This window comes from Bos taurus, chromosome 20 (genome assembly GCF_002263795.3).
Source record: "Bos taurus isolate L1 Dominette 01449 registration number 42190680 breed Hereford chromosome 20, ARS-UCD2.0, whole genome shotgun sequence".
NCBI classification, from domain to species: Eukaryota; Metazoa; Chordata; class Mammalia; order Artiodactyla; family Bovidae; genus Bos; species Bos taurus.
The window spans coordinates 62,994,057-63,019,436 of record NC_037347.1 but is presented as its reverse complement, the minus strand read 5'-3'; the positions used below and the strand labels follow the sequence as shown (position 1 = coordinate 63,019,436).

The 25,380-nt window shown below is 47.3% G+C and overlaps 1 protein-coding gene and 1 pseudogene across 3 annotated transcripts; both read right to left on the bottom strand.

Annotated features, from left to right (window-relative positions):
* Positions 1 to 391: 391 nt before the first annotated feature.
* Positions 392 to 25,293, bottom strand: ATPSCKMT (ATP synthase c subunit lysine N-methyltransferase). 3 transcript variants are annotated; one of them, XM_024981532.2, is made up of 5 exons: positions 25,259 to 25,293; positions 21,027 to 21,316; positions 20,207 to 20,344; positions 18,325 to 18,375; positions 392 to 2,828 (listed from the first exon to the last, which is right to left on the bottom strand). In XM_024981532.2, the coding sequence occupies exons 1-5, from the start codon at positions 25,272 to 25,274 to the stop codon at positions 2,778 to 2,780; spliced, it is 546 nt and encodes a 181-aa protein (XP_024837300.1). In that variant the 5' UTR covers positions 25,275 to 25,293; the 3' UTR covers positions 392 to 2,777. The 3 variants fall into 3 exon arrangements, with proteins under 3 accessions (XP_024837300.1, XP_024837298.1, XP_024837299.1); XM_024981530.2 differs by lacking the exon at positions 392 to 2,828 and adding an exon at positions 8,504 to 10,118; XM_024981531.2 differs by lacking the exon at positions 392 to 2,828 and adding an exon at positions 14,701 to 17,967.
* LOC112443044 (uncharacterized) lies at positions 16,036 to 16,135 on the bottom strand (annotated as a pseudogene).
* Positions 25,294 to 25,380: the final 87 nt, after the last annotated feature.

Genomic DNA, 25,380 nt, shown 5'->3' with positions numbered 1-25,380 from the left:
GAAGCCAACACCACGGGGTGTGGGATAAAGGCAAACAGACCACTTCAGTAAGACGGCGGGGCGGGGGCCCAGCCTCCCCCGACACCTTCATTCACCCATTTATTCAACAAATACATATGGACCGACCACTGAAGACATGCCCAGACTGCCCTCCCAGCTGGGACACAGCGACAGAGCCCAGGTGGAAGTGACTCGGTTTCCGGAGGGGAGGTTTCAGGGTTCTGCCTCACTGGGAGGCTGTGCCTGCTCCCTTCACCCAGGGTGGATGCAAACACTGATGGCATGGCTGGCACAGCTGCCGGTGGTTCAGGGACAACCAGATGACGGATATGGAGATGAAGATCCTGCAGTCCCTTCAAATCCCCTGGCAGGTGGGCAAATCGAGCTCAATAAAAGATTTCAGAACGTATCTAAGGTTATTCATTGGCTTCACAAATGAAAACACACTTGGGTCACAAACACACACCAAAAAAATCCATACATCAACACAAAAGCCATAGGTATATACATGTGTCCCCTCCCTCCTGAACCCCCCTTCCACCTCCCTCCCCACAACATCCCTCCAAGTTGTCACAGAGCACCAGCTCTGGGGTCCGAGTCAGGAAGTAATGTATCCTCTAATTAAAATAAATTTAAAAAAAATGTTTTAACTCCATGAATGTGGTTTGTATAACTGGGGACAGATCATGACTAAGGAGCAAAACTAAAAAGTCCACATGAGTGAGAGTGTCGTGTGTTCAGCTAATTTGAAGATAAGGAAGGAGCCTGTTTTCTGCGCTGATCTGGCCATGCCTGGGGCCACGTCTGGGTCCAGCAGCCACGCTTAAGAAAGATCACACCAAATCTAGCTTCTGCAGAGGGCGGTAACCAGCCCAGGTTAATTTTTATCAAAAACAATGAGAATAGACGATAACCAGGACGGGAGACAATCCTTCAAATCTTTGAAGCTCCAGCTCATGGACAAAGTAGTGTTCAGGGTGGTTCCCAGGGTGTAAAATTAGACCAGTGTGTGGGACATGCCAGGGAACCAGGTTTCAGCCAGGTTTAAGAAAGGCATTTCTAACAGGGGTGTCCACGGTAAACGGGGCTTCCTGAAGGGCTGGGAGCCAACCTCCAGCCCCGGGGATCATCCCCTCGGGGCTCCCTAGACACAGAGGAAAGGCTTCAGACAGGAGTTATGGTTACTTAGAATCAATAACCTAAACGTTCCATTCAGCACTGTTCGTGTGTGACACTTGCTAATCTACCCAGGATGTCCTTTTTCAGACGGTACAAAAGAGAAAGCGACCAGGCCAGCTGGGCATGACCTGTTCTAGAAGTTAGCGGCCACCTCCCAGAGGTGGCAGGAAAGGACGGCGAGGATGGAGGGGAGAGGAGGGGCTGGACGTGACCTACAGTGACCAGGAGGGGGCAGGGAGGAAGGGGAGGGCTGGTACAGCAAAGGGAGGCTCTGTCCAGGCTGCCCGCTCTCCTCCTGGCCCACCAAGTCCACCGCCTCGCCCACCCGCCTCCTTTCTCCATCTCTAATTTTGGGGACCACTGGCCTAAAATCTCACAAATCGTATGTTTCTGACTTTCATTTTATGGTAAAGACATATAACAGGGGGGAAAGAAGGAAAAAACCTGAAGATGAAAAAAAAAAAACCACAAACAGTATGTAACCAACACAAACCACTGAAACTGAGTTCTCCATCTTCACAAAAGCTTGACTCTGACAGCCAGTAGATTTGCCCTGGAAGGTCCAGTTCTCCGATTTTCTGCTCTTATTTACCAGCGTGGCTTCCCAGCTGGCTCAGTGGTAAAGAATATGCCTGCCAATGCAGGAGATGAAGGAGACCACAGGTTTGATCCCTGGGTTGGGAAGATCCCCTGGAGCAGCAAATGGCAACCCACTCCAGTATTCTTGCCTGGAGAATCCTGTGGAGAAAGGAGTCTTGCAACAGCCTGGCCCACTTCGGTCCCACACTGCTGAGCCGTTCTCTCTCCAGTGTGCTCTAAAAAGTGGTGTCTGGTATGTGAATCAGAGCTAATCCATTTGCGTGAACTTGTAAAAAATAACTCTTCATTAAAAAGTTATGTATGGTAAAAATGCAAAAATGTATATATATTTTAAAATATGTAATGAAAGATGTCTTCCTTGTACATCAAGTTCCAAACGCCACCCACCCTCCTGAGACGCAAAAGCTAGTACCAGTTTCTCATATATTCATAGATTACTTCAGGTAGGGTACGCATGTGTGTCTGTGTGTGTGTTGGAGCGAGAAGGCACGTGTGAGTGTGTGAATGCCCCATGATGACATAAATAGAAGCAAACCATGCTGTTCCGCCTCCTGTTCATTACTCCTGACAACAGCCTGCACTGCAGCAATACCTGTTGCTCTAACACCAGTCAGCTGGCAGACCACTGGTGCAGAGAGGAGAGGATCACCTGGAAGTCATGCTGGTTCATATCGGATTTTCCTGCAAGGGGAGCGTAGCTTTGAATGATGAGAGTAGAACTGGAAGCTTCGGCTGGAAGGGACGTGGCTCTCAACGTGAAGCCCTTTCTGTTGTATTTCAAGAAACTGTAACAGCAGCGTCTGCAATGACCCGGGGCTTGTGCTGTCCCAGGCTGGTAGCAAGTAGAAGCCCTTTGGGGCTCATCGTGGCTCTACGCTTCCCCCAGAGCAGCGTTCCCATGCTGTTTGTATAAATTACTCTCCTCTGGGCAGTCTCCAGCGCCACAGAGCTGCCTGTCTGGGCGGCCCAGGGATCTCCCCAGGTACCAGTGATTCTTTCTATGGATGCTCTGGTTTCCAAGTTGCACCAACTGAGTAGTTTAGGTAAGACTGGGGTAAGGGCAGAGAGAAGCAAGGAATCTGACACGTCTCCATTACAAATTCATCTCTTTCAGCCTTACTAAAATTCAAATTTATATTAACATTCTCCTTAACAAAATATAAGTATCTTGTTTGTATATATACAAGCAAATATAATGCTTAAAAGCAGAGGTGCAAAAAAAAGGGGGGTTAAGTGATGAGGGGTACGGATAAGTTAGGAGTTTGGGATTAACAGATACACAGTATTGTATATAAAATAAATAAACAACAAGAACCTACTGTGTTGCACAGGGAATTATACTCAATATTTTGCAATCACCTATAAATAGAGGAAAAGAATCTGAAAATATATATATGTACAACTGAATCAGTTTGCTGTACACTTGAAACTAAAACACTATAAACCAACTATACTTCAATTATTTTTTTAAAAAAAAGAAATTTTAAGTGTGAAAAAATGTGCAAAAAAAGGGGTGGGGGTAGAGATTTGCCTGGAGGTTCGGGGGTTAAGACTTCGCCTTCCAATGCAGGGAGTGCAGATTTGATCCCTGGTCGTCGAGCTAAGATCCCACATACCTCATAGCCAAAAAACCAAAATGTAAAAAAGAAGCAATATTGTACCAAATTAAATAAAGACTTTAAAGTTGGTCCACTTGAAAATAAATAAAAATTTTAAATATATTATTTTCTTTTAAAAGATAAAGGATTAGAGCCTGGGACAAGGTCGGCGCAGGGGGAGGTAAAGGGAAGACAGGGAACCATCAGCCTCACTCGCCTCACGATTTTGCTGATTGCCAGCTACTCGGTATCGGCATTTCGCCTAATGTCCTGTGACTCACAGAGAAGGCAATGGCACCCCACTCTGGTACTCTTGCCTGGAGAGTCCCAGGGATAGGGGAGCCTGGTGGGCTGCCGTCTATGGGGTCGCACAGAGTCGGACACGACTGAAGCGACTTAGCAGCAGCAGACTGTGACTCACTGTCCCTTCTTCAGCTGTCACGCTCTGCATGGACAACACGACAAAGCTGTATTTATAGCAAACCCTACAAGATTTTATCACGCAAATGCATCCACCAAGTTTGGGATACAGATGGAGTTTCTGGGAAAATCATTTGACATTTGCATTCATTCGTAGGAAAAATAATTTGGCTGCCCAATTGCTCATCCTACAATATTAAAGAGAAGAAAAATCACTTGATTCCTCCCTCGCATCCTTGAATTGAAGCCAGTGATTGACGAGCTACTGTTTTATCCATCCTTCTCGGATAACGTTCACACTATAATATTAAGTTAGAAAAAGACATCTAATCTCCCTCACCTAGAAGAGCCAATGTATTTTTTGTCGTCGTTCACATTCAATTTGCATCAGTCCACAGGGTCACAAGTGGGACGATTCCAACACAATCGTAACTTGGTGTTTTTACAGGAACACTCCCCTCTAAAGGGAGACGGAGTCCTGCTCAAGGGGATCCTGGACCACTCAAGTTTTCTACCTGAACTATATTGTGTTACCTAGATGGAAATTTTCTTACATTTATACAAATATCCACTTCTTCCATCCAAGTATATAGTTTGTGGGATTCCCTGGTGGCTCAGCGGTAGAAAACTCTCCTGCCAAAGCAGAACACGTTGGTTCAATCCCTGGGTCAGGAAGATCCCCTGGAGAAGGAAATGGCAACCCACTCCAGTATTCTTGCCTGGCAAATCCCATGGACAGAGGAGCCTGGGGGGCTACAGTCCACGGGGTAGCAAAAGAATCGGACATGACGTATCAGCTAAATGACAACAATAACACAACTTGCAACATATTGGGGGAAAATTATTTCCTTGTGTTTAATACCCACTATGACAAGTGGTATTGTCAACCATCACAAAATAACCCTGTTCCTAAACGGAGTTCTTCAAGGAACCGACACTCAGTTGAATCCAATGAAGAGGGAGCTTGGACATCCCAGGGACAGTGACAGCTCCTCCAGCCAACCAGAGGTCGGTGGTTGAGGGCAGGCATCTGGTAGGAACTCCCACCCCCTAGGACCATGGCCAGCCCCCTGCACTGAGCCCTTGACCAGAGAGAAACCTGTCTCTTGTCTCTCACACCTCTCCAAGGTCCTCTGACCTCAACCTCTTGACCTGAGCTCCCACTTGGCAGTCCCCAATCCTCCTGTTCCTCAATTAAAATTTTCAACACAAAACTCTACAGCTCAGCTCCTATCTACCAGCCAGCTGTTCCAGATGCCAAACCTGGTCAGACAAGCTGGGGAAGGGTCGGGGGGTGGTTCCTGGTCTTCAGAAGGCTGCTCCTGGGACAAGGTCCCAAGGTCAGGCGATGTCAGAAGGGAGTGAGGTGTCATTAGTGTCCTGTTTCCACCAGAGGCTTCAGAAACAGTCCCCCGGGTTAATCAGTGCCCAGTGAACCTGACCACATTCTCTCCAGCTGAGGCCTTGATGGGTTGTAGATTCCAACCTCCTTCTCTGCTCCTGCACGTCTCCCAGCTGGAGGCCCTGGTACGTTTCTCTTTACTCGCCTGCACCCCAACACTTCAACTACCTTGTCAGCACATCCCAAGGTGGTTGTGTTTGGGATGCTGAGTTCTGTGGAGTTGTGCGACTCGCCTTCACAGCTGAAGCCTGACGCCTCCTAGACCCCCAGAGATTGGCAGACGGGACGCAGGCGGCCCTGCCAGGACTGGGGAACTCGTCATCAGCACAAGTCATCTCAGCACTCAGTCTGCTGGAGGACGGATCTCTTCTGCAACATCTCCACCCAGTGGCCAGCCTGCCTCAGCTCCAGCGTCTCTAGTGACCAGCGACTCACCAGGTCCTGAAAGGACTTCATCCTGAGCGTGAACTTCACATCTGTCCGGCTCCCACCCGATGACCCCAGTTCACACCTTGGAGCCACAGAACAGGTCGAACTGCAGAGAAGCAGCCAACTGTAGTAAGACCCTGAGCTCCCGAGGCGGGCTGTAACTGAGCAAGTTAATGATCTCTCACACACACACACACACACACACACACACACACTGGGGGGGGGTTGTAACTGAGCAACTTAATGATCACACACATATACATATACACACACCAGAGCAGTTTGTAACTGAGCAAGTTAATGATCTCACACACACGCACGCACACACACACACTGGGGGGGGTTGTAACTGAGCAACTTAATGATCACACACATATACATATACACACACCAGAGCAGTTTGTAACTGAGCAAGTTAATGATCTCACACACACACGCACGCACGCACGCACACACTGGAGTGGGTTGTAACAACAAGTTAATGAAAACTCACACACACACATACACACACACACACACACATACGCACACATACATACACACACACCAGAGCAGTTTGTAACTGAGCAAGTTAATGATCTCACACACACATATACCCACATAAACATACATACAACCGGAGCAGTTTGTAACTAAGTTAATGAACACACACACACACACACACACCCACCCACACACACACACACCCACCCACCCTTGGCTAAAAAGGAAAAATAAGTACAATGCCGCCTCCCTGAAGACGAGACCAGGACTCTCCCAGTGCATGGAAACCGCACGACCGTGTTGTCACTTTGCTTTCTGCTGCTGCTTGGCAACCCTACGAACTTTGAAGGATCTTTCCTCTGAACCATCTCTCACCCAAGGTAAATACCACAGCCTCATATTTTTTAATATAAATCTACTTATTTTTTGGCTGCACTGGGTCTTCGTTGCTGTGTGTGGGCTTTCTCTAAGCTATGGCCAGCAGGGGTTACTCCCTTGTTGCTGTGTGCAGCTTTCTCATAGAGGTAGTTTCTCCTGTGGCTCACAGGCCCCAGGCACGCAGGCTCATAGTCTTGGCACGTGGACTCCAGAGCTGTGACATACAGACTCAGCTGCCCCTTGGCATGTGGGATCTTCCCAGACCACGGGTCGAACGCGTGTCTCCTGCATTGGCAGGCGGATTCTTTATCACTGAGCCACCGGGGAAGCCCGCATCCCCACCTCTATGACTGTGCCTCTTTGGGTGTGTTCTCAAGACCCTTTACCACCCAGAATTCACTCTGCTTCTCAGAGCAGTTTCTTCTGTTCCTTTTTCTATTTCCAGTTCTATCACCCACATTAGTCGAGGGACAAACTGTGTTCAAAGCTTCCCCGCAGTGAGTGTCAGGAGGGGAGATCCAGAGAGAAGACCCCTCCCAGGGAGGCCGCCTTCACTAAGAGCGTCCACCCACAGCATCCAACCGACCGGGAGCTTACTCGGCCCCACTCATCAGGGCAGTGGGCTGGTTTCCCGCCCTTCCCGCGGGTTCCCAGGAGAGTCCTCTTGAAGCCAGGCTCCCTCCCACTTCCCTTCCTCGCTGGGGCTAAGAAAATGTTGGCTGGAGCCCAGACAGGTCTGGGAAGGGCTGGTGTGGCTCTTCTCAGCGCTGGCTGGTCTCAATCAGATCGGGCCACTCTGACGGATACCACAGAAAGGGGCTGAAACACCAAGCGCCTACTTCTCACTGTCCCAGAGGCTGGGGAGTCCAGGATCAAGGTGCTGGCTGATGTGGGGTCTGGTGGCGGCCCTCTTCCCACTGTGACCTTCTGTGGTGGACCGGGCGAGAGAGCACTCTGGGGTCTCTTTCATCAGGGCACAAATCCACCCTCATAACCTAAAGCCAAGGTCCCTCTTCCTGATGCCAACACACTTGGGGAGGTTAGGATTTCAACACAGGAAACAAACATGCAGCCCATAATAGCTCCTCTACGTGCTAAGAAGGGCAGTCCAAGGTGAGTTCTTCCCTTCCTTTCCCCAAGTCCTTTCCAAGCCTGAGAAATCATCTCTCCTCCAACAGAACTCCCCAGGGTCAAGGATACAGAGGAGATTCTGCTTCCCATGTCCCCAAGAACAAGATGCTCTCCTGGGATGTCGGCTGTGAAGGCCGGGCCCAAGGTCATAGACCCCGTGACTTGGTACCATTCCTAAACGCCACTCTAGGAGTGGGTGGGAGTTCCTGGGGGCTCGCCATCCCTCTAGGAACTCCAGACACGCCTTCCAACCTCGCCAGCAGGCTTCCCCCCTCACCCCTCCTGTCTCCATCAGACTGCTGAGGTTGCAAATATCACAGCACCCACGTGAAAGCAGCTTAAGAACAACATGGGTTTATCACTTAAGAAGGTAGCCTGAGGGCTTCCCTGGTGGCTCAGTGGTGAAGAATCTGTCTGCCAATTCAGGAGACACGGTTTGATCCCTGGGTCAGGAAGATCCCCTGGAGGGGGAAATGGCAATCCACTCCAGTACTCCTGCCTGGGAAATCCCAAGGACAAAGGCGCCTGGAGGGCTACAGTTCATAGGATCACAAGAGTCAGACAGGACTCAGCAACTCAACAACAACACGCTACAGCCCCAGTGGGGGACAAGACACACTACACAACCAAGGGATGTGCTTCTGGTCTGTCCGCTCTTCTGTCGAGACTTAAGGAGACTCCTGCCGTACGTTCTGCATACTCTGCCATACGCTCTGACGAATGTCCACAATATCCCACCCTCTCACCCCAGACACACTCGCTTCTTGTTACACCATCACACCGCTTATGTCTTCCAGAAAATTCATACATGGTAACATTCACTCACCTGTTTGTCTCTCTTCTAGAACATAAACCCCGTAAGATCTGGGGATTTGCACGTCACTCACCATTGAATCAGAGAAGTTTATTACACAGTAGACAGTCAATAAGCATTTGTTGAATGAATGATTCCCCACTTGCTGCTCATGAAAGTGAAGATTATCAAACTGATAGTATTTTTATCAGTTTAGTTAAAAATGCTAACCATCTCATTTGATCAAACCTCTCTTAAGATGGTTTGGTGTTCGGGTTTCAGGTGTAATATTACTGGGAGTTTAACTCCTTTCTGTGATACACGGGGATTGTGCGAGCCAACAGTCAATATTCATTTTTCAGATATGTGAGGTTTATCTACTAATATTCAAAGGTTTTCCTTGACGTGTCTTTAATCTAAATCAGTTAAATCTCTTCTCACAAATGAGAAATATTAAATAAATGGCTGCTTTCATAAAATAAAGAGGTGACCAGCAGAAATAATCTGCAGCTTCTGTGAACAAGCTTTTCTTTAGTGTCTGAAATAATAAACACCACTTACAGGCCTCAGACTCCATGCTGAGAGTTCTACAGATCGGTCTCCAGCCCCCTGTTCAGCATACCACTATCCAAACGACAGTGATGCTCAGGAAAGCAAGGCCCAGCCACTTGGACAAGGCCCTGCTGCTGCTGAATTGGGGCTCTGAAGCCAGGTCTGCCTTCGCAAAGTTCAGGATGGTTTATTTCACTATCAAATCATACCAACTATTCCACCACAGCATGTATCTTCTCTGAATACCATAGTTCATCAAATCTGAGACTCTGCCAACAGTGGCTGACATACAACTGTGCCATGAAGCGCCACACTGCCAATTAGGTTACAAAACACCATCAATTGGAAGGTATGTCACAATTCAAAAATGTTAAAATGTGTATGTATGTACACAGATTTACACACACATATATATCTTAGATTGCCAAAATACAGTAACCCAACAGCCTTGCAACAAGTTATTCCAAAAAAAGTGTTATAAAATATAACACTTCTCTAAACCTTTAGAAAACTAATCTTGTCCTCAAGCACAGAAAGAAAGGGAAAAAAAGAGTGATAAATCTAAAGTATGAATACAGTTACAGGAAACAGCAAGTTGCATTTACAATACATTCCCTCTTTAAAAATTACTTCTTGTCATCTGTGGCGTCAAATCACATCCTTGACAATGTGCAGAGCTGCTAGTGTCTTTCCCAGCCATCAACGTGAGCAGAGCCTACTCGAATCTTCTCACATCCAAGTAGCACCGTTGTTAGCATACACCGTGAAAGGGGGCTTTTCATCTACCTGCTGGCCTCAACTTCTGCTTATTTTCTCCAAAAGTCAGGGAAAGTAATTGTCATTTCTCATTCCACAGCGGTGAAAAATACAATCTCTGCTGAAGACACAGCCTTAAAGTCTCTAGAAGATCAAAGACTCCAACACCTCAGAAAACTCTGGGTAGAGCCTGTACGGGAACAACCGACAAGAAGTGCACAGATCTTCAGGGCCTCCCATCTCCTCCCCTGAAAGAGCGCGCGTCGTAGGCCCACACGGTGTCTATCCCCTCCCCCGTGACCTGTGCCGGGGTCCAGTGCGGGAAGGGGAACCGGCAAGCAATGACCCGCGCGTCGTCCTGAAGCTCGAGCTCGAGCTTCTTCTCCAGCTGCGCCATCTGTGGAGAATGACAGCCATCATTTCAGGGAGTGGGGATCACAGGAAGGGGGGGTCACAGAAGGGGGGTCACAGGAAGGGGGGACACAGGAAGGGGGGTCACAGGAAGGGCCCTTCAGTGTCCTTCTGTACTGTCTCCCTGAAAATATCTGCGCCAGATTATTGACTGTAAAACAGAGCACTCCTGGGCGACAAGCCACCAAAATACAGAAGTCACGTGAACCACCGTTTTAAAACTATTTTCTATCATCAAATATAAAATCTGTCATTTTTAGCAAATGTGTATCACAGATTTCCACTTTCCTAACTAAAGAAACATGGAATTAGACCATGAAAAAAAATACACATTCTACCAAATTGAAATATGATCAAACATTCCACAATTCTTTTAAAAAGATATCCATAATACCCCAATAATTAATTTCTTTATAGTCAACATAACTTATGAAAAGTAAAATTCTGTTACGTATCACTTATACATAACTTTATAAGTAATCTATTTGTGAGGAGTTTTACTGTTTACTGCAAGTACTGACACTGTGATTATATTAGCAAATTAACAGCTGCTTAAAATTTTATCTTCAGGTCCTAAAAATATATTACCAGCTTCACCTCTTAAATATATTTTTCTCTATTCTTTATTTTCAAATAATTTCACATCTACAGAAAGGGTACAAGAATAGAGCAAGAACACTGCTGTACTCCTGCACCCGGGCTCACCAGTTTCCAGTTTGTCACAGCTGCTTTATCTGACTTGCTCTACGCCCCCCTCTCTCAGAACACTTTTTCTAAACCATCTGAGAACACGCTGCCCACAACATGCCCCTTTACTCCCTGGTACTTCAGTGTTTTCTGAGAAAGAGCCTCAGCACAGTTATCAAATTCAGGAAACTTAACACTGTATCCCAACAACAATCATCCCAACAGCACCCGATCAAATGCCCTAGGAATGTCCTCCACACTCTCCCCTAGTCCAGGGTCGCGCAGTGCACAGAGTTGTAATGGTTCCTTGGTTTCCTTGAATCTGGAACAATCTCTCGCCTTTCTTCGTCTGTCATGACAATAACCTCCTTTAAGAACACAGGCCAGTCGACTTGAAGCAGTTGATCAAATATATACTCCTGTATATGGTCAATGATTGTAATGGTGTAACGGGAAGATACAAGAGGGAGTTTTGCCCGGACCATGAAAGATCGAGTAAGACAGCTGGTCCAGAGCCCTCTGGTTACTGCTGATAGACCTAGTCCAGTAAGAGCACACTGAGTGATCTGTCTGCAAAATCTTCGCTGGCCCTTGGAACGAGCCTTCCTAGCGTCGTCAGATGAAATGGTCACGAAATGCTGCCCAAAGGACAGTCGAATTTATGACCATGAGTAGGCCCTGTTGACTGCAAACTGGCATTTGCCATCTACCTCTACAAGGGTTAAATCACATGCTGCTGCAGCTGCTGACCACCAACATCCCCTGAAAGGAGTTCAGGGTGGACAGCAGAAAGGCATTCTGTGCTTGGGAAAAACTGACAGGAAATGCCTTCAGAGACAGGTGTCTTCAGGAGCTGATTTCATGAGCCCAATTCTTGCACCTCCTCATATCTAAAAAAGCACAAAAATCCTTCGTGGTGATGACTGTCTCTTGTGACCAGCAGAAACCTTCTGCAAAAAAGCCTATGTGCTTGACTGTAAGTATTCCTCCTTCACCAAAATCACATAAATACTACCCTATCCCTCTGCCTCTTTGGAGCAGTTTCTCAGAGCTATCTGAGGGGCTGTCTCCCAGGCTACAGTCCTCATTTTGCCCCCAAATAAAATTTTAACTCAAAAAAGCAGCACACGGGCGAGTCCCCCTGGTGCCTGCTTGTGATGAGCGGCATGTGCGTCCGTGGCAACGACCCAGCACAGGGGTTGTGAACTTCACACACTCGACAGTCCTGACCCCGTGGGGTCCTTCTGCTTTGAGGGTAACACACCACTCGGCTAAGGAGGCATCTCAGCGTCTCCACACTGTGGTTACTATTCCTCCTTCAAAATGAACAAGATACTGTGGGCAGACACCTTGAAAAGATGTAAATGTCGTTACTCGTCTAACTGGCCCCCACTGAGTGCTCCATCTTGATGACTCTGCCTGAGTCAATTTCATACCCAGGTTGAAAGCAGCAACTTGCCAGACCCATCCTTTCTTTCAGATCAATAGTCAGAATCTCAAGGAAGAGCGTTCCCCTGTCTCCATCACTGCAAGCATGAACTCCTGGATTCATCAACGGGTTACGATCCGCTGTCGTCCTCATTTCTTCTAACGCTCAAGTTGTCCGGTTTGTCATCCGGAGCCCCTCAAGCTGGCTTCTCTCCTGTGCATGTGCCCCAACCAAACCTTCTGAGCACTTCCTCACATTCACACTCGACTAAATGTTCCAGGCTTTCACATCTTCCCTTCCCAGGCCCGGGATCAGCCACTTCTCAAACGTTCCTGGTTCCTCTGAGAAGTGATGTTTAGAAACCAAGACCTGTGCAAAAGCTACTCTCTTTAAAAGTAATCAAGCAGGACTTCCGTGGTGGCTCAGGTCCAGCAAGGCTTTGGCCCCTTCCCGGATGATCTCAGTCCCCCCTTGGCTTCAGCTCCTGGGCGCGGATGCCTCAACAAGCCCCCTACCTTGAGCCCACACCTCCGGGCATCAGCCATTGCCCACTTGACATGCCTACATGTGTCAACCCACATGTGTCCCAGACTGTACATGCCAGATAGGACTCTGCCTGCCCATCCAGGGGACACGGGTTTTGATCCCTGGTCCAGGAAGATTCCACAGGCCACAGAGCAACTAAGCCCATGCACCACAACTACTGCGCCTGTGAGCTGTAACAGCTGAAGCTTGCGCACCTAGAGCCTGTGCTCACAACAGGGGAAGTCAGTGCAATGAGAAGCCTGTGCGCTCCAACTAGAGAGCAGCCCCGCTCACCGCAACTAGAGAAAGCCCAAGCACAGCAGTGGAGGCCCGGCACAGACAAACATTAATTAAAGTAATCTGTTAAATTAAGATGAACAAATTTTCTATGACAGTTTGATTCCTCACCTGTGTCTTTAAAAAGCAGTTTGGAAAAAAACTCCTCTACATGACCTGTGGCTGGAGTGAGCCAAACTTCTGATTCTTTATTAGAATCAATACTGAGGTAACAATGAATAAATTCCACTAAGGATGGAATATTTTTATTCTTATAACAGCTAGTAAAAGATTACTCTTTATTTTTTGTGTGTGTGTATAATAAAGTTTTATTAAAGTATAAAGGAGATAGAGAAAGCTTTTGACATAGGTATCAGAAGCGGACAGAAAGAGTACCCCTCTGCTAGTCTTCAGCTGGATATTATATAGTCAGTAGACAAGTGAAGTCGCTCAGTCGTGTCTGACTCTTTACGACCCGCGGACTGTAGCCCACCAGGCTCCTCCGTCCATGGGATTCTCCAGGCAAGAATACTGGAGTGGGTTGCCATTTCCTTCTCCAAAAAGATAACTCTTTTACAAAAAAAAAAAAAAAAAGCAAAAATTTTGTTCCTTGAGGGAAAAATTAAATAAGCAAAGAATAAGACAATATGTGTTCTTCCAAAATGTCAGGGGTTTCTTATGCTAATTTTGTTCATAAAAAGGACAACTGTAAATTATTCAGATTACTATTCTTTTCTCTTTTACAGACCTTTTATTTCCAAATGACTGTCATATGCTAAGTCAAGATAAACCTATGAATGAAAGGCTCTATTTCAATCATAAGAAATTAACGGACTAAATTACACATAAATATGCAACAAACCTGGGTCTTGATATCTTACACAAAGAGAAGCCGTGATGTGTCATCTCTGCCTAATCAAACTCAAAGTAATTCATACAATTATACGTTTCAAAGTGACATGAACTCATCCTATTTTAATTACCTCTTCAAAACTTGAAACATAAGCTGAAACCAGCTAAAGGCACAAGACAACAGCCAGGTCCGTCCGTAGCTCTGAGCCACTGGGTCACTCCACCTCCCTTTTCTCCGCCCCAACTCCTCTGTGTCCTTTGCTGGGGGCCGCGCATGTGTTTGAGGCCAGGGCTCAGGTCCAGCAAGGCTTCGGCCCCTCCCTGGGTGATCTCAGCCCCCTACGGCTTCAGCTCCTGGGCGCCGATGCCCCACAAGCCCCCTACCTTGAGCCCAGACCTCCGGGCACTGCCCGCCTGACATGCCTACACGTGTCACCCCACACGTGTCCCAGACTGTGTGTGTCATGAGGAATTCCTGATCCCCCCACCCTACCCCTACCCAGTCTGCCTGCAGCTTCCCAGCTCAGCAGACTCCAGCAGCTCAGGTCAGGCACTGGGGGGGGCCCCCCACTGGATCTGCCAGCTCACCCTGTTGTTCCTGTACTCATCGAGCTTCCAGAGTCTCACCACCTGTCACCAGCTTCTCCACCCTGGCACTGGCTTCCCCCACTGATGGCCTGGATGCCCGCAAGAGCTCAGACCCGTCTCCCAGCATCTCCCCCACTCTCTGCTCCCCACGGCAGGCCCTGTCTGTCCCACCTGGACCCCATAACTCTCCCCCGCCACCCCTGCTCACCCCCTCCCACCACGACCACCCCCTCGCTGCTTCTGGACCCACAGGCACATACCCCTCAGCACCTTTCCTTTCGCAGTGGCTGTTCCTCGACCTGGAGCACTCTTCCAGACATGGCCGCACGGCTGCCCCTCACTTCCAATGTCCCATCTTCGAAGACAGTCTCCCTCTCCCGCTTTGGTGAGCCCACGGCACTGACCCCCTTACTGTACCACACAGTCCTCGCTGCCGTCTCACTGAATACCTGCTCTCCCAACTAGCACGCAAATACCTTGGGGCAGGGATGTTTCCTTTTTTCTCTTTATTCACTGAAGTACTTGAACAGGGTCTGATGCTTAGTGGACCCTGAGTAAACACTTGTTTAATGAATGACTGAATGCAGGATTCATGGTCATGAATCCTGTTTCTTTATCAGAACACTATGACACTATTTTCACTCATGGATTCATAACAGAATCCGTAACTAAAATTAAATGAGTCATCCTTTGAAGTTATGAAACTTAATAGCCCACGGGCAGAGTGTACTTAACGCGCATGTTTACACCATATTCATCCATTCGTTTAACAAATGTTTCCTAGGTGATCACTCTGAGCCAGGAGCTGGGAGTCTGGCAGAGCTCAACAGGTCTGCCCTGTTCCTGAGCTCACAGTGCAGTGCACACAGCCAATGCCACCAAAGCCATCACATGAGGAGAAGTGCAGTCACATGTCCACAGGGAAGGGAACAAGCTTTAGAAATCGTGGTGTCGGGGCTCATCACACAGGGCAACCAAGGATGGCTTCTTGGAGGAAGAGACATCTGACCTGAGTGGTCAGCAGACGTTTGCTAACCAGGCCCAGAGTTGGGGGCACTGGAGTCTTGGGGAGGATATGGCCCCACACAGTGTGGTCCAGGAGCCAAGAGGAGGGCAGGGCCAGTGCGCAGAGAGCTGGGGGCAGCCAGGTACCAAGGCCAGATGGAAGGCTGGGCCTTATCATCACTGGTTTAAAGCACAATGAAGTCACCGGAGGGTTTGCAACAAGGACGCGACCGATCTGTCCCACCCTCCTGGCAGCTAAGTTCACGGTGAACGTGAAAGTCTTTCAGTCCTGTCTGACTCTTTGTGACCCCATGGACTGCACAGTCCACTGAATTCTCCAGGCCAGAATACTGGAGTGGGTAGCTGTTTCCTTCTCCAGGGGATCTTCCCAATCCAGGGATCGAACCCAGTCTCCCACATTGCAGGCAGTTTTTACCAACTAAGCCACAAGGGAAGCCCAAGAATACTGGAGCGGATAGCCTATCCCTTCTCCAGCACATCTTCCTGAGCCAGGAATTGAACCAGGGTCTCCTGCATTGCAGGCGGATTCTTTACCGATTGAGCTATGAGGGAAGCCCCAGATATTAAACTGCTAAGGACAGATACTACACTTGATCTTAGCCAAAAGGCCGAGAAGCGATCTCCCATCCAGGCACTGGTCTACCAGGTCCACTGGCACTCTCACTCCTGCTACTCTGGACGCACACGCATGATGCAGGCTCAGGCCACTGTAAGCCGAGTGCTGCTGCGCTAAACTGTGAAGAACCACCAGTCTGGCACCGGAAATGCAAGGCTGTAAGGGACTCCCAGTCCGGCACCAGAAACGCAGAGCTGTGAGGGATGACCAGTCCAGCAGGAGAGGGAGGCCACGTAACACCAGGGTCTCGCCCTCTGACACTCCCAATGCCGCCTCCGGCTTCTCATGGCCCACATGCGCCCCAGTGGCCACAGGAAACCCTGCCATGCTGGCTCTGTCCAGCCACCAAGCCCCTACCGGGACACCGGCTAGTGAGTGGAGAAGTAAAATACGTTCTAACAGGAGATGGCATAATGAGCCCAGACAGCCTAAAAGAATTTCCCAGGAACCTAAGGACCCCAAGGGCTGACCTGGCAGCCCCTGGCAGCCCCCTCCCTCCTCTCACTGTTTCCATGCAGGCAAGGCCTGGGGAGGGCGGAAAACAGGGACCTCCACCAGGGAAACCGAGCCTCTCAGACCCACCGAGGCCATCTGAGCCTCAGCACCCTGCTCCGTCCCCCTGCGTGGAGAACTCCAAGTTGGCTGAATCCCTCTCGTGCCAGGAGACGTGGGCACTTTGTGCATTTCAGCTGCTTCCTTCTTCCTGAGAATGGTGAAATGCTGCAAGTGCCTTATTTAAGGTTTCTCTGTGTACAGAAGAATGGCTCATAATCACAAAAGTATTTATCAAAATAACACTCTTCCCTTGGATGAACAGTTCCCAAAACTGACTACACTTCAAATGTGGTGAGAAGCCCAAGGAGCTGGAGCCAGGAGAAGGCCAGTGCTGCCCCCTGCTGGGACAGCACCTCAGGGCCTCTCAAGACAGCGCAAAACATATGTCAGCTTTCTATTTGTATAAAGCATGGATTTTAAATTAAGGTTCTTTGCCTCAAAATGCCAATTATCCCAAAAGAATGCTCAAACTTCACAATAAGTAGGAAAAAAACCCATCAGATTCCATAGCAATTCTGATACCAAATACGTTTTTAGGTGTTTTTTTTAATGATCAAAGATCATGCCTTTCTACTTCTTTTCATTTTTATAACAAAAGTATAGACAACCAGGTTTCATCTTCATGTTAGGCTTGCTGAGAATTATGAACATACAGAATCCTATCACTTTCAAGAGTATTTAACAAAAGCACTTCTAAATACTTTTTTTAAAAACGAGAGAAAAATGCATTTTATGGAAAACTCGAATAGAAAAAAATTTCTCCAGCATGAGATATCTTAAGGAAAAATTAAGATATGAATAAGAAAGCATAACAACAAAAAAAGTCCATTTTTTAAAAAATAAAAACCGTTATCACTTACTTAGTGGCATTTTGGCAAACAACCGAAATCTGCCAGGATTACTATGCCTACAATTATAGAGCTTGAAAAGTGGAGGAGGATTTCTTTCTACAGTCAGTAAACCAACAATTACAACGAAAGCCTCGCATTCTGGTCATCTTTCCAAAGGCTAAATTGTGGACCATTTGCAGTCCAGTGCTGCAGCATTTTTACTTTCCAAAGTACAGAGTCAGAATTCAATACAAATCAGCCAACTGAGGTCAACAGAAACTACTCAAGGCTTGTGTGTGCATGCTAAGTCGCTTCAGTTGTGTCCAACTCTTTGTGACTCCATGGACAATAAATTGCCACACTCCTCTGTCCACGGAATTCCCCGAACAAAAATAATGGAGCGGGTAGTCGTTCTCTTCTCTAGGGGATCTTCCCGACCCAGGGATTGAACCTGCATTGCACACACATTCTTTACCACTGAGCCATCAGGGAAGGCCCCTCGCGTTAACTTTCCCAAGTGATTTCAGCTGGATATAATAAGTGAGCAACTGTGAAAACCCACATTAGACACCAGGAGCTCATAAAGCAGTTTTCAGACTCAAATTGTTAGGGCTTAGGTAGATCACTGAGACCTTCATCTAAAGCAGAACTTTTAAACGACAAGACTGAATCTTTTATGATTAAACTATCAAGGCCCTCAAGTACTTTGTTAAACCAATGATCTGTCATTCTGCACACGGGGGAGCAGGCCAGAAGCCCCCTCCTAACCTAGAAAAAGACACTTGGGTGGCAGGAAGGGCATACTCACCATCTGGGGCACACCAAAGATAACAACATTTGAGTACTGCGAAAAAGTGACCTGAAGAGAAGGGAGAAAACAATTCATAGATTAATTCTGGAAAGTCAAACATCAGCTTAAGCTTTATTTCGGAATGAATAGCAATTTCCCATTTCAAAAAATAGTTGGTTTTCCAGAAAGAGACTCACAGACTTAGAAAACGAACTTCTGGTTGCCACCGGGGAGGGACAGTTAGGGAGTTTGGGATGGACGTGTACCTAGTGCTATATTTAAAGTGGATATCCAACAAGGACCTACTGTGCTGCACAAGGACTTCTGCTCAATGTTACGTGGCAGCCTGGATGGGAGGGGAGTCTGGAGGGAAATGGACACATGTCTATGTATGACTGAGTCCCTCTGCTGTCCACCTGAAACTATCACAACATTGTTAATCGTCGGCCATGGTTGTTATTCAGTCGCTAAGCTGTCTGACTCTTTGTGACCCCGTGGACTGCAGCATGCCTGTCCTTCACTACCTCCCAGAGTTTGCTCAAACTCATGTCCATGGGGTTGGTGATGCCAACCAACCATCTCATCCTGTGTTGCCCCCTTGTCTTCTGGCCTTCAGTCTTTTCCAGCATATATACCCCAATACAAAATAGAAAGTTCAAAAAAATAGTGGGTTGTCACAAACAGTGGCCCTTTTTAAGATTTCCCGTATTAATACTTTCACCCGTGTTAGCGCATCTGTTACAGTTTTCCAGAAGTTTCCACAGAAGCTATCCCAGCTCATCCTCACAGCCACTCCACACAGGGCCACCCAGATTGATGGTCAGAAAAGCAGGGACTCACCAGTGACCACCGGTGGTCACCCTGGTAGACTGGGCCATCTGCACCCCGGCCCACTTTCTACTCTGCTCTACACAAAACAAGCTTAGCAAGAATTCGAGGTTTTTCAGAACCACCTGTTTCTCCTATGGAGTCATCCTTAGAATTCTGGTCCCCCTCCTCTTCTCTAAAACACTTAAGTAAAAATGGCAATAAAATGGTCTTTAGTTGGAAAACTGGGGGGAAAAGTGCTTCGCCAGTCAAAATTCTTATTACCCAATAAAAGTTTTATTTACTCTATAGAGAGATCATTTACGTATATATGGAATAAAAAACAATGCAAACAAAACTCAAGTGAATTTTTATAAGCTACTGATGACACTATTACAAAGGAAAATTCTTATTTAAGAAAAAGCATTTTATGGAGCATTCCTAAAGCAAAATTACCAGGCACTTTTTAGAAAACAAGTAAACTTGGAAATATCTTATACTTTTTGAAGACGCAAAGGAGCATCACAGCACGGTTGGCGGGTCCTTTCCTTTCTCCTGCACTACTTCTGTCTCTCCCTAGGTATATATACACATACACACATGTACCCACACACACTCACATTAGCGTGCACACACTCACATATACACACACACATAAACACACATACAAACTCAGACGCACAGTCTCAAACACACTCAGACACACATATTCATATGCGCATATAAATACACTCACACACACAAAACTATTTACCAAGAATGACATTAACAAGTTAATGCCTATATGACAATGTACAAGACTTACAAATGAGATAAAAAAATCTTTATCACTGCATAATAAAGAGAAATGAGAACATTTTAAATTGAGTAAATAAAGCCTTAGAAGTCACATGACCTGTAAAGTTATAAACCTTAAGTTTCTACTCTAACATAGGGCTGATTTGTAAAATCTATCAATTTAAAAGCTGTTCACATTTCATAATGCCGAAATATACACTTCAACTCTCTATTTTAATTCAGTTTTCAGTCATACTAATCAAAAATCATAAAGTTTGGGGGTGGAGTGCTCTAGCATGTCCTCAGCCATACGTACCTTCCACAAGTCTGAGATGTAAAATCTGGCAGATGCCTGCACCCCTTCCCGCCGAGCGCGGTACCTGGAGTACCAGACGAGCCAGGGGTTCAACTCATAACCCACAGCTGTGAACCCTTCCTTTGCAGCTGCGATCACCTGCGGGGAGAGGCTGTGCTCAAGATCAGAAAAAGACATGAAAACTCCCTACTTATGTTGTTACTGTTGTTGAGTCCCTACATCATGTCCAACTTTTTGCAAACCCATGGACGCTGGCCTGCCAGGCTCCTCTGTCCATGGGATTTTCCAGGCAAGAATACTGGAGTGGGTCACCCTTTCCTCCTCCAAGGGATCTTCCCAACCCAGGGATTGAACCCACAAGAAGCAGAATTAATTCAATACGAACTAAAGGGTTTTACAGAAAATTATTCAATACTAATGGAAGACTGAAATTTTTTTTCCCCAAAATACTGATTTTTTTTTTTCCCTAGGAGTCACCCTTGGAAAAAAATGTAAAATAGTCAAACTACATGACTTAACATGTTTCTGTTGGCCTAAGTTTTTTCATGAACAATTTCATAATCATCAATCAATTGTTGCTTTTTACCAGACATCCAGAGCACTTTCCCCTTTAAGAACAATTAATCTGAGAAAAATAAATTCCAAAGTCCTGCTGAAGGACTTAGTAGTTCAGCCAAGAAAACACAAAATTAAATGAACACTTTATTAGGCTATCAATTTAACAAGGCTTTGCATAAGCCTCATAAGAAATGTGAAACAGAAATTTTAAAACATAAAACCCCAAAAAACGTAAACCTTAAAACGTCTTCGAGTAACTCACAATACGTCCGTCACCACTACCGATGTCCACCAGGGGTCCTCTCCTGCATTCCAACATTTTCACAACGTTTTCGATCTGTTTCGTAGTGGCGGGTACAAATGGCAAACAAATTCTTCGGAGGGCTGGTGTTACAAATGGTGTGGCCACAGCATACACAGCCACCAGCGTCCCCCCAACAATGCCAGTAAATAAGACCCCCCAACTGCTTTTCTTCAAACTGTTGGCTTCAAGACTTGCAGGTGGAACACATTCTGATGGCCTTCCTTCTTCAAGTGTTGCTAGGTGTGTCCCTGGGTTGAGAGCAGGAAAAGATTTATGAAACATCAAAATCAGAAATCCAACAAATAAACTCGTGCTTTTTAAAGGCTAATTTTGCTCAATACAATTAGAATTACAAATGTAGAATTCCACAATGAGTTCTAGAGTCTATCAACTAGAGTGTTTAACAGAAAATTATTCAATACTAATGGAAGACTGAAATCTTTTCTTTCCAACATACTGATTTTTCCCCCTAGGAGTCATCCCCAGAAAATAATGTGTTCAAATCTATTTATGAATCAGTATCCAGTATGAATCAGTACCCATGGCATCACCGACTCAATGGACATGAGCTTGAACAAACTCCAGGAGATAATGACGGACAGGGGAGTCCGCTGTTCTGCAGTTCTTGGGGTCACAAAGACTTGGACACGACTTAGCAACTAAACAACAATCCATTAATACAAATATTAACCATGTACTCTGTACTTTTGTGGTTCAGAACAAAACTCCATAATAAGCATAAAAATGTCTAATCATTATCCTATTTCAAATAGGAAGAAAGTATTCTACATCAAAATTGGTCAGGCATCAAAAATCCAGTGGTACAAATTCAATTCTGAAGTTAACAGAGGAGACAAAATTTTACTAAAAATCTTAGTCATGGTAATAAGCAGATATTTAAGGCAGATCGTAAAGGACAAATATATACTCATTTCAGTGCTATCACAGTACAGAATAAAACAAACTCCAATCACTGATTACCGAGGGAATAAATGGTACCTTAAACATCCTCCTGAGTTTTATGCTTCAGAATGGATTCGTAATAGGATCTCACATTTTTTACGATGAAATTTATTTGAAATTAATTCTGAAATGGATTAATGATGGGCAGAGCACAGAGGGTAAGGGCACAGATGCAGAGCCTACCGAGGTCGGACCCTGGCTCCACTCCTTACTAACAGCGGTGACCCTTCACCTCTCGGAACCTCAGTCTCCTCATCTGTAAAGTGGGGATCACGGGATCATTGTGAGGATGAGACAAGGGGATACAGGAAGAGCATGCACAACAGCGCGCAGCACTGAACCCCACGGGAACGAGACCACCCTGCCCTGAACCAGCTCTCGATCTAGCTGAGGCGCTAAAACCAAAACCACAGGAATCTGCAGACAAACGGAGTAAGAGGAAGGGGCACAGAATAGTCTCATCATTTGAAGACGTTTCTGTTCAAAAGGTCACTGTGTTTAGTCTCCTACTGCTGTGGTAAGAAATTACCATAAACTAGGCCAGTTAAAAACGATACACACTTATTAAAAGCACAGTTCTGGAGGTCAGATTCTGAAACAGGGTGGGCATACCTGTCCCTTCTGGAAGCCCTGGGGTAGGACAGGCTGCCCGCACTCCTCGGCCAGTGGCCCCAGGCCAGTCCAGCCACCGGCTCCACAAGACACCTCCTCTGACACCCCTGCTCCCCTCTCCTTCTTAAAAAAGGAATCCTTTCCTTGGGAGTACACTGGGCCACCCAGACAGGCCAGGATAAGCCTCCCATCTTGAAGTCCTTCACTCAACCACATCCGCCCAGTGGCTCAGGCAGCGTCCTCACAGGTGCTGGGATTAAGAGATGGACTTCTGCTTACCATCCCAGTGTGTGCACGCTCACCGAGCCATATCTAACTCTTTGCGACCCCACGGACTGCAGTCCACCAGGCTCCTCGATCCATGGAATTTTCCAGGCAAGAATACTGGAGTAGGTGCCATTTCCTCCTCCAGGGGATCTTCCCGACACAGGGATCGAACCCGCATCTCCTGCATTGGCAGGCGGGCTCTTTACCCGAGCCACCCAGAGAAGCCCATGAGATGTGGTAATGTGTCACAACTGAAGTGAGGCCCAAACGTGGACACAGGACACACCGGAAGCCCACGGCTGACCCACCTCAGCATCTCCCGTTCAGCGTGGCTTTGTTATTGAAGGCTGAGGTCCCCTAAAGTGAGTTTTACAACTGGTGTCATGGCAGAAGACCAACTCAGAAACAGTAACAGAAGTCTACTCGTGCTGCCAGTGATGGAGGTCAAAGTTCAGAAAAATGATGGTGTTTGATAGAAAGCAGGAGTTTTAAGTACATTCCCATTCATACTTTTCAGCATTGCGCGGAGGAACTTAACATGCCAACGGAAGATTTGCTTTTTTTCTTTTTTTAAAGGCAGGCACATCTGCCTTGCCTCGTATGAAAAAGTCCTTCTGCAGGTGTTTCAACTGTAGAGGACAGTGATCAGAAAGATCTCACATAGCTCTGGAGTCTCAGAACTTAAGAGTTGTGTAGCACGAGATGAGTTGCTGGGGCTTTCCTAGTAGCTCAGTTGGTAAAGAATCTGCCTGCAGTGCAGGAGACCGGGCTTCGATTCCTGGATTGGGAAGATCCCCTGAAGAAGGAAATGGCAACCCACTCCAGTACTCTTGCCTGGAGCATCCCATGGACAAAGGAGCCTGGTGGGCTACAGTCCATGGGGTCACAAAGAGTTGGAGATGACTGAGCGACTGAGCACTCAGTAAGCATGGGCCTCCACAGTCACAAGAGCCAATTCCTTAAATCCATCACCAGTCAAATTTAGAACTTCTTCATTACTTCCATAGGATGAACCCTTATGCTTCAGCCATTACCCTCATCCTCCCCGCCCCCTCTAGCCCTAAGCAAACACAAATCTTTGTCTCTAAAGAAAGCAGACTTTCCTGCTGTATAATACTGGGAGCTCAACTCGATACTCGATACGATACGATACTCGGTACTTAAGACAACCTACAAGGGTGGGATGGGATGGGGCGGGGTGTGAAGTTCAAGAGGGAGGGGACATACATATGTCTGACTCTTTGCGACCCCATGGTCTATAGAGTCCATGGAATTCTCCAGGCCAGAATACTGGAGTAAGTAGCCTTTGCCTTCTCCAAGAGATCCTCCCAACCCAGGGATCGAACCCAGGCCTCCCGCATTGCAGGCGAATTCTTTACCAGCTGAGGCTGGAAACCCACAACAAATCAATTTAAGCCTACAAATGATTAGGTCGTAATCAGCGCTCGTTAGAAAAAAGCAGCTGGAGGGATTCAGAGGACCTGGGACTTCGCTAGGGTTGCCAGAAAAAAACTTTCAGAAGCAGCACAACTCCGGGCTTCAGGGGGTGGAAATTCAGTGCAAGGCCAGGTCCATTTTCTTCTTAGGAGCTGCGTAACTCTGGGCTAGTTACCGAAGTATCAGTGCAAAATTAAACACAGCTTGCCAAAGGTCAGGCACGGTTCTCCCTGAACCCGTAAAGACAGACGCTATTACTCCGAGAAGGCAATGGCACCCCACTCCAGTCCACTCCAGTACTCTTGCCTGGAAAATCCCATGGACGGAGGAGCCTGGAAAGCTGCAGTCCATGGGGTCGCACGACTAAGCGACCTCACTTTCACTTTTCACTTTCATGCACTGGAGGAGATGGCAGCCCACTCCAGTGTTCTTGCCTGGAGAATCCCAGGGACGGGGGAGCCTGGTGAGCTACTGTCTATGGGGTCGCACAGAGTCGGATGACACGACTGAAGTGACTTAGCAGCAGCAGTGTTATTACTGCCATTGCTGCAGACAGGTCACTTCCCCAAAGACGCAGCTAGAAAAAGAAGCGGAGCTGTGATTCCCCAACCGGGACAGCGGGACTCCAGGGCCCACATCTCGGAATATCGTGCCAAACTGAGTTATTCGCCGTAAGGCGCTAGAGAACAGCTCCGGGCGGTCAGAAACCAGGGCCAAACACAAGCACGCACCGCAGGCGCGAGCACTGAGCACCGAACGCCAGGCCGCGAGCCCGGAAACCGGCCCCGCGGATCCCCGCCCCGCCGCGTCCAACTCGGACGGGCTGCTTTGGAGACTAACCGCGAGTCCCACGCCGGGACCGACGCCGCCCCCGCGCCCCAAAAGAGCCCGCCGCCCCCGGCGGGCCTCACCTCCTCCTCCATCCATCGCGAGATTTCCGGCAGTTAGAAAACCGGAAGTGGACTCTACCACCTTCCCAGAGCCGGGAGAGGAACGAGGGAGAAAATAATGTTCTAAGTAAATGAGCTCCTCG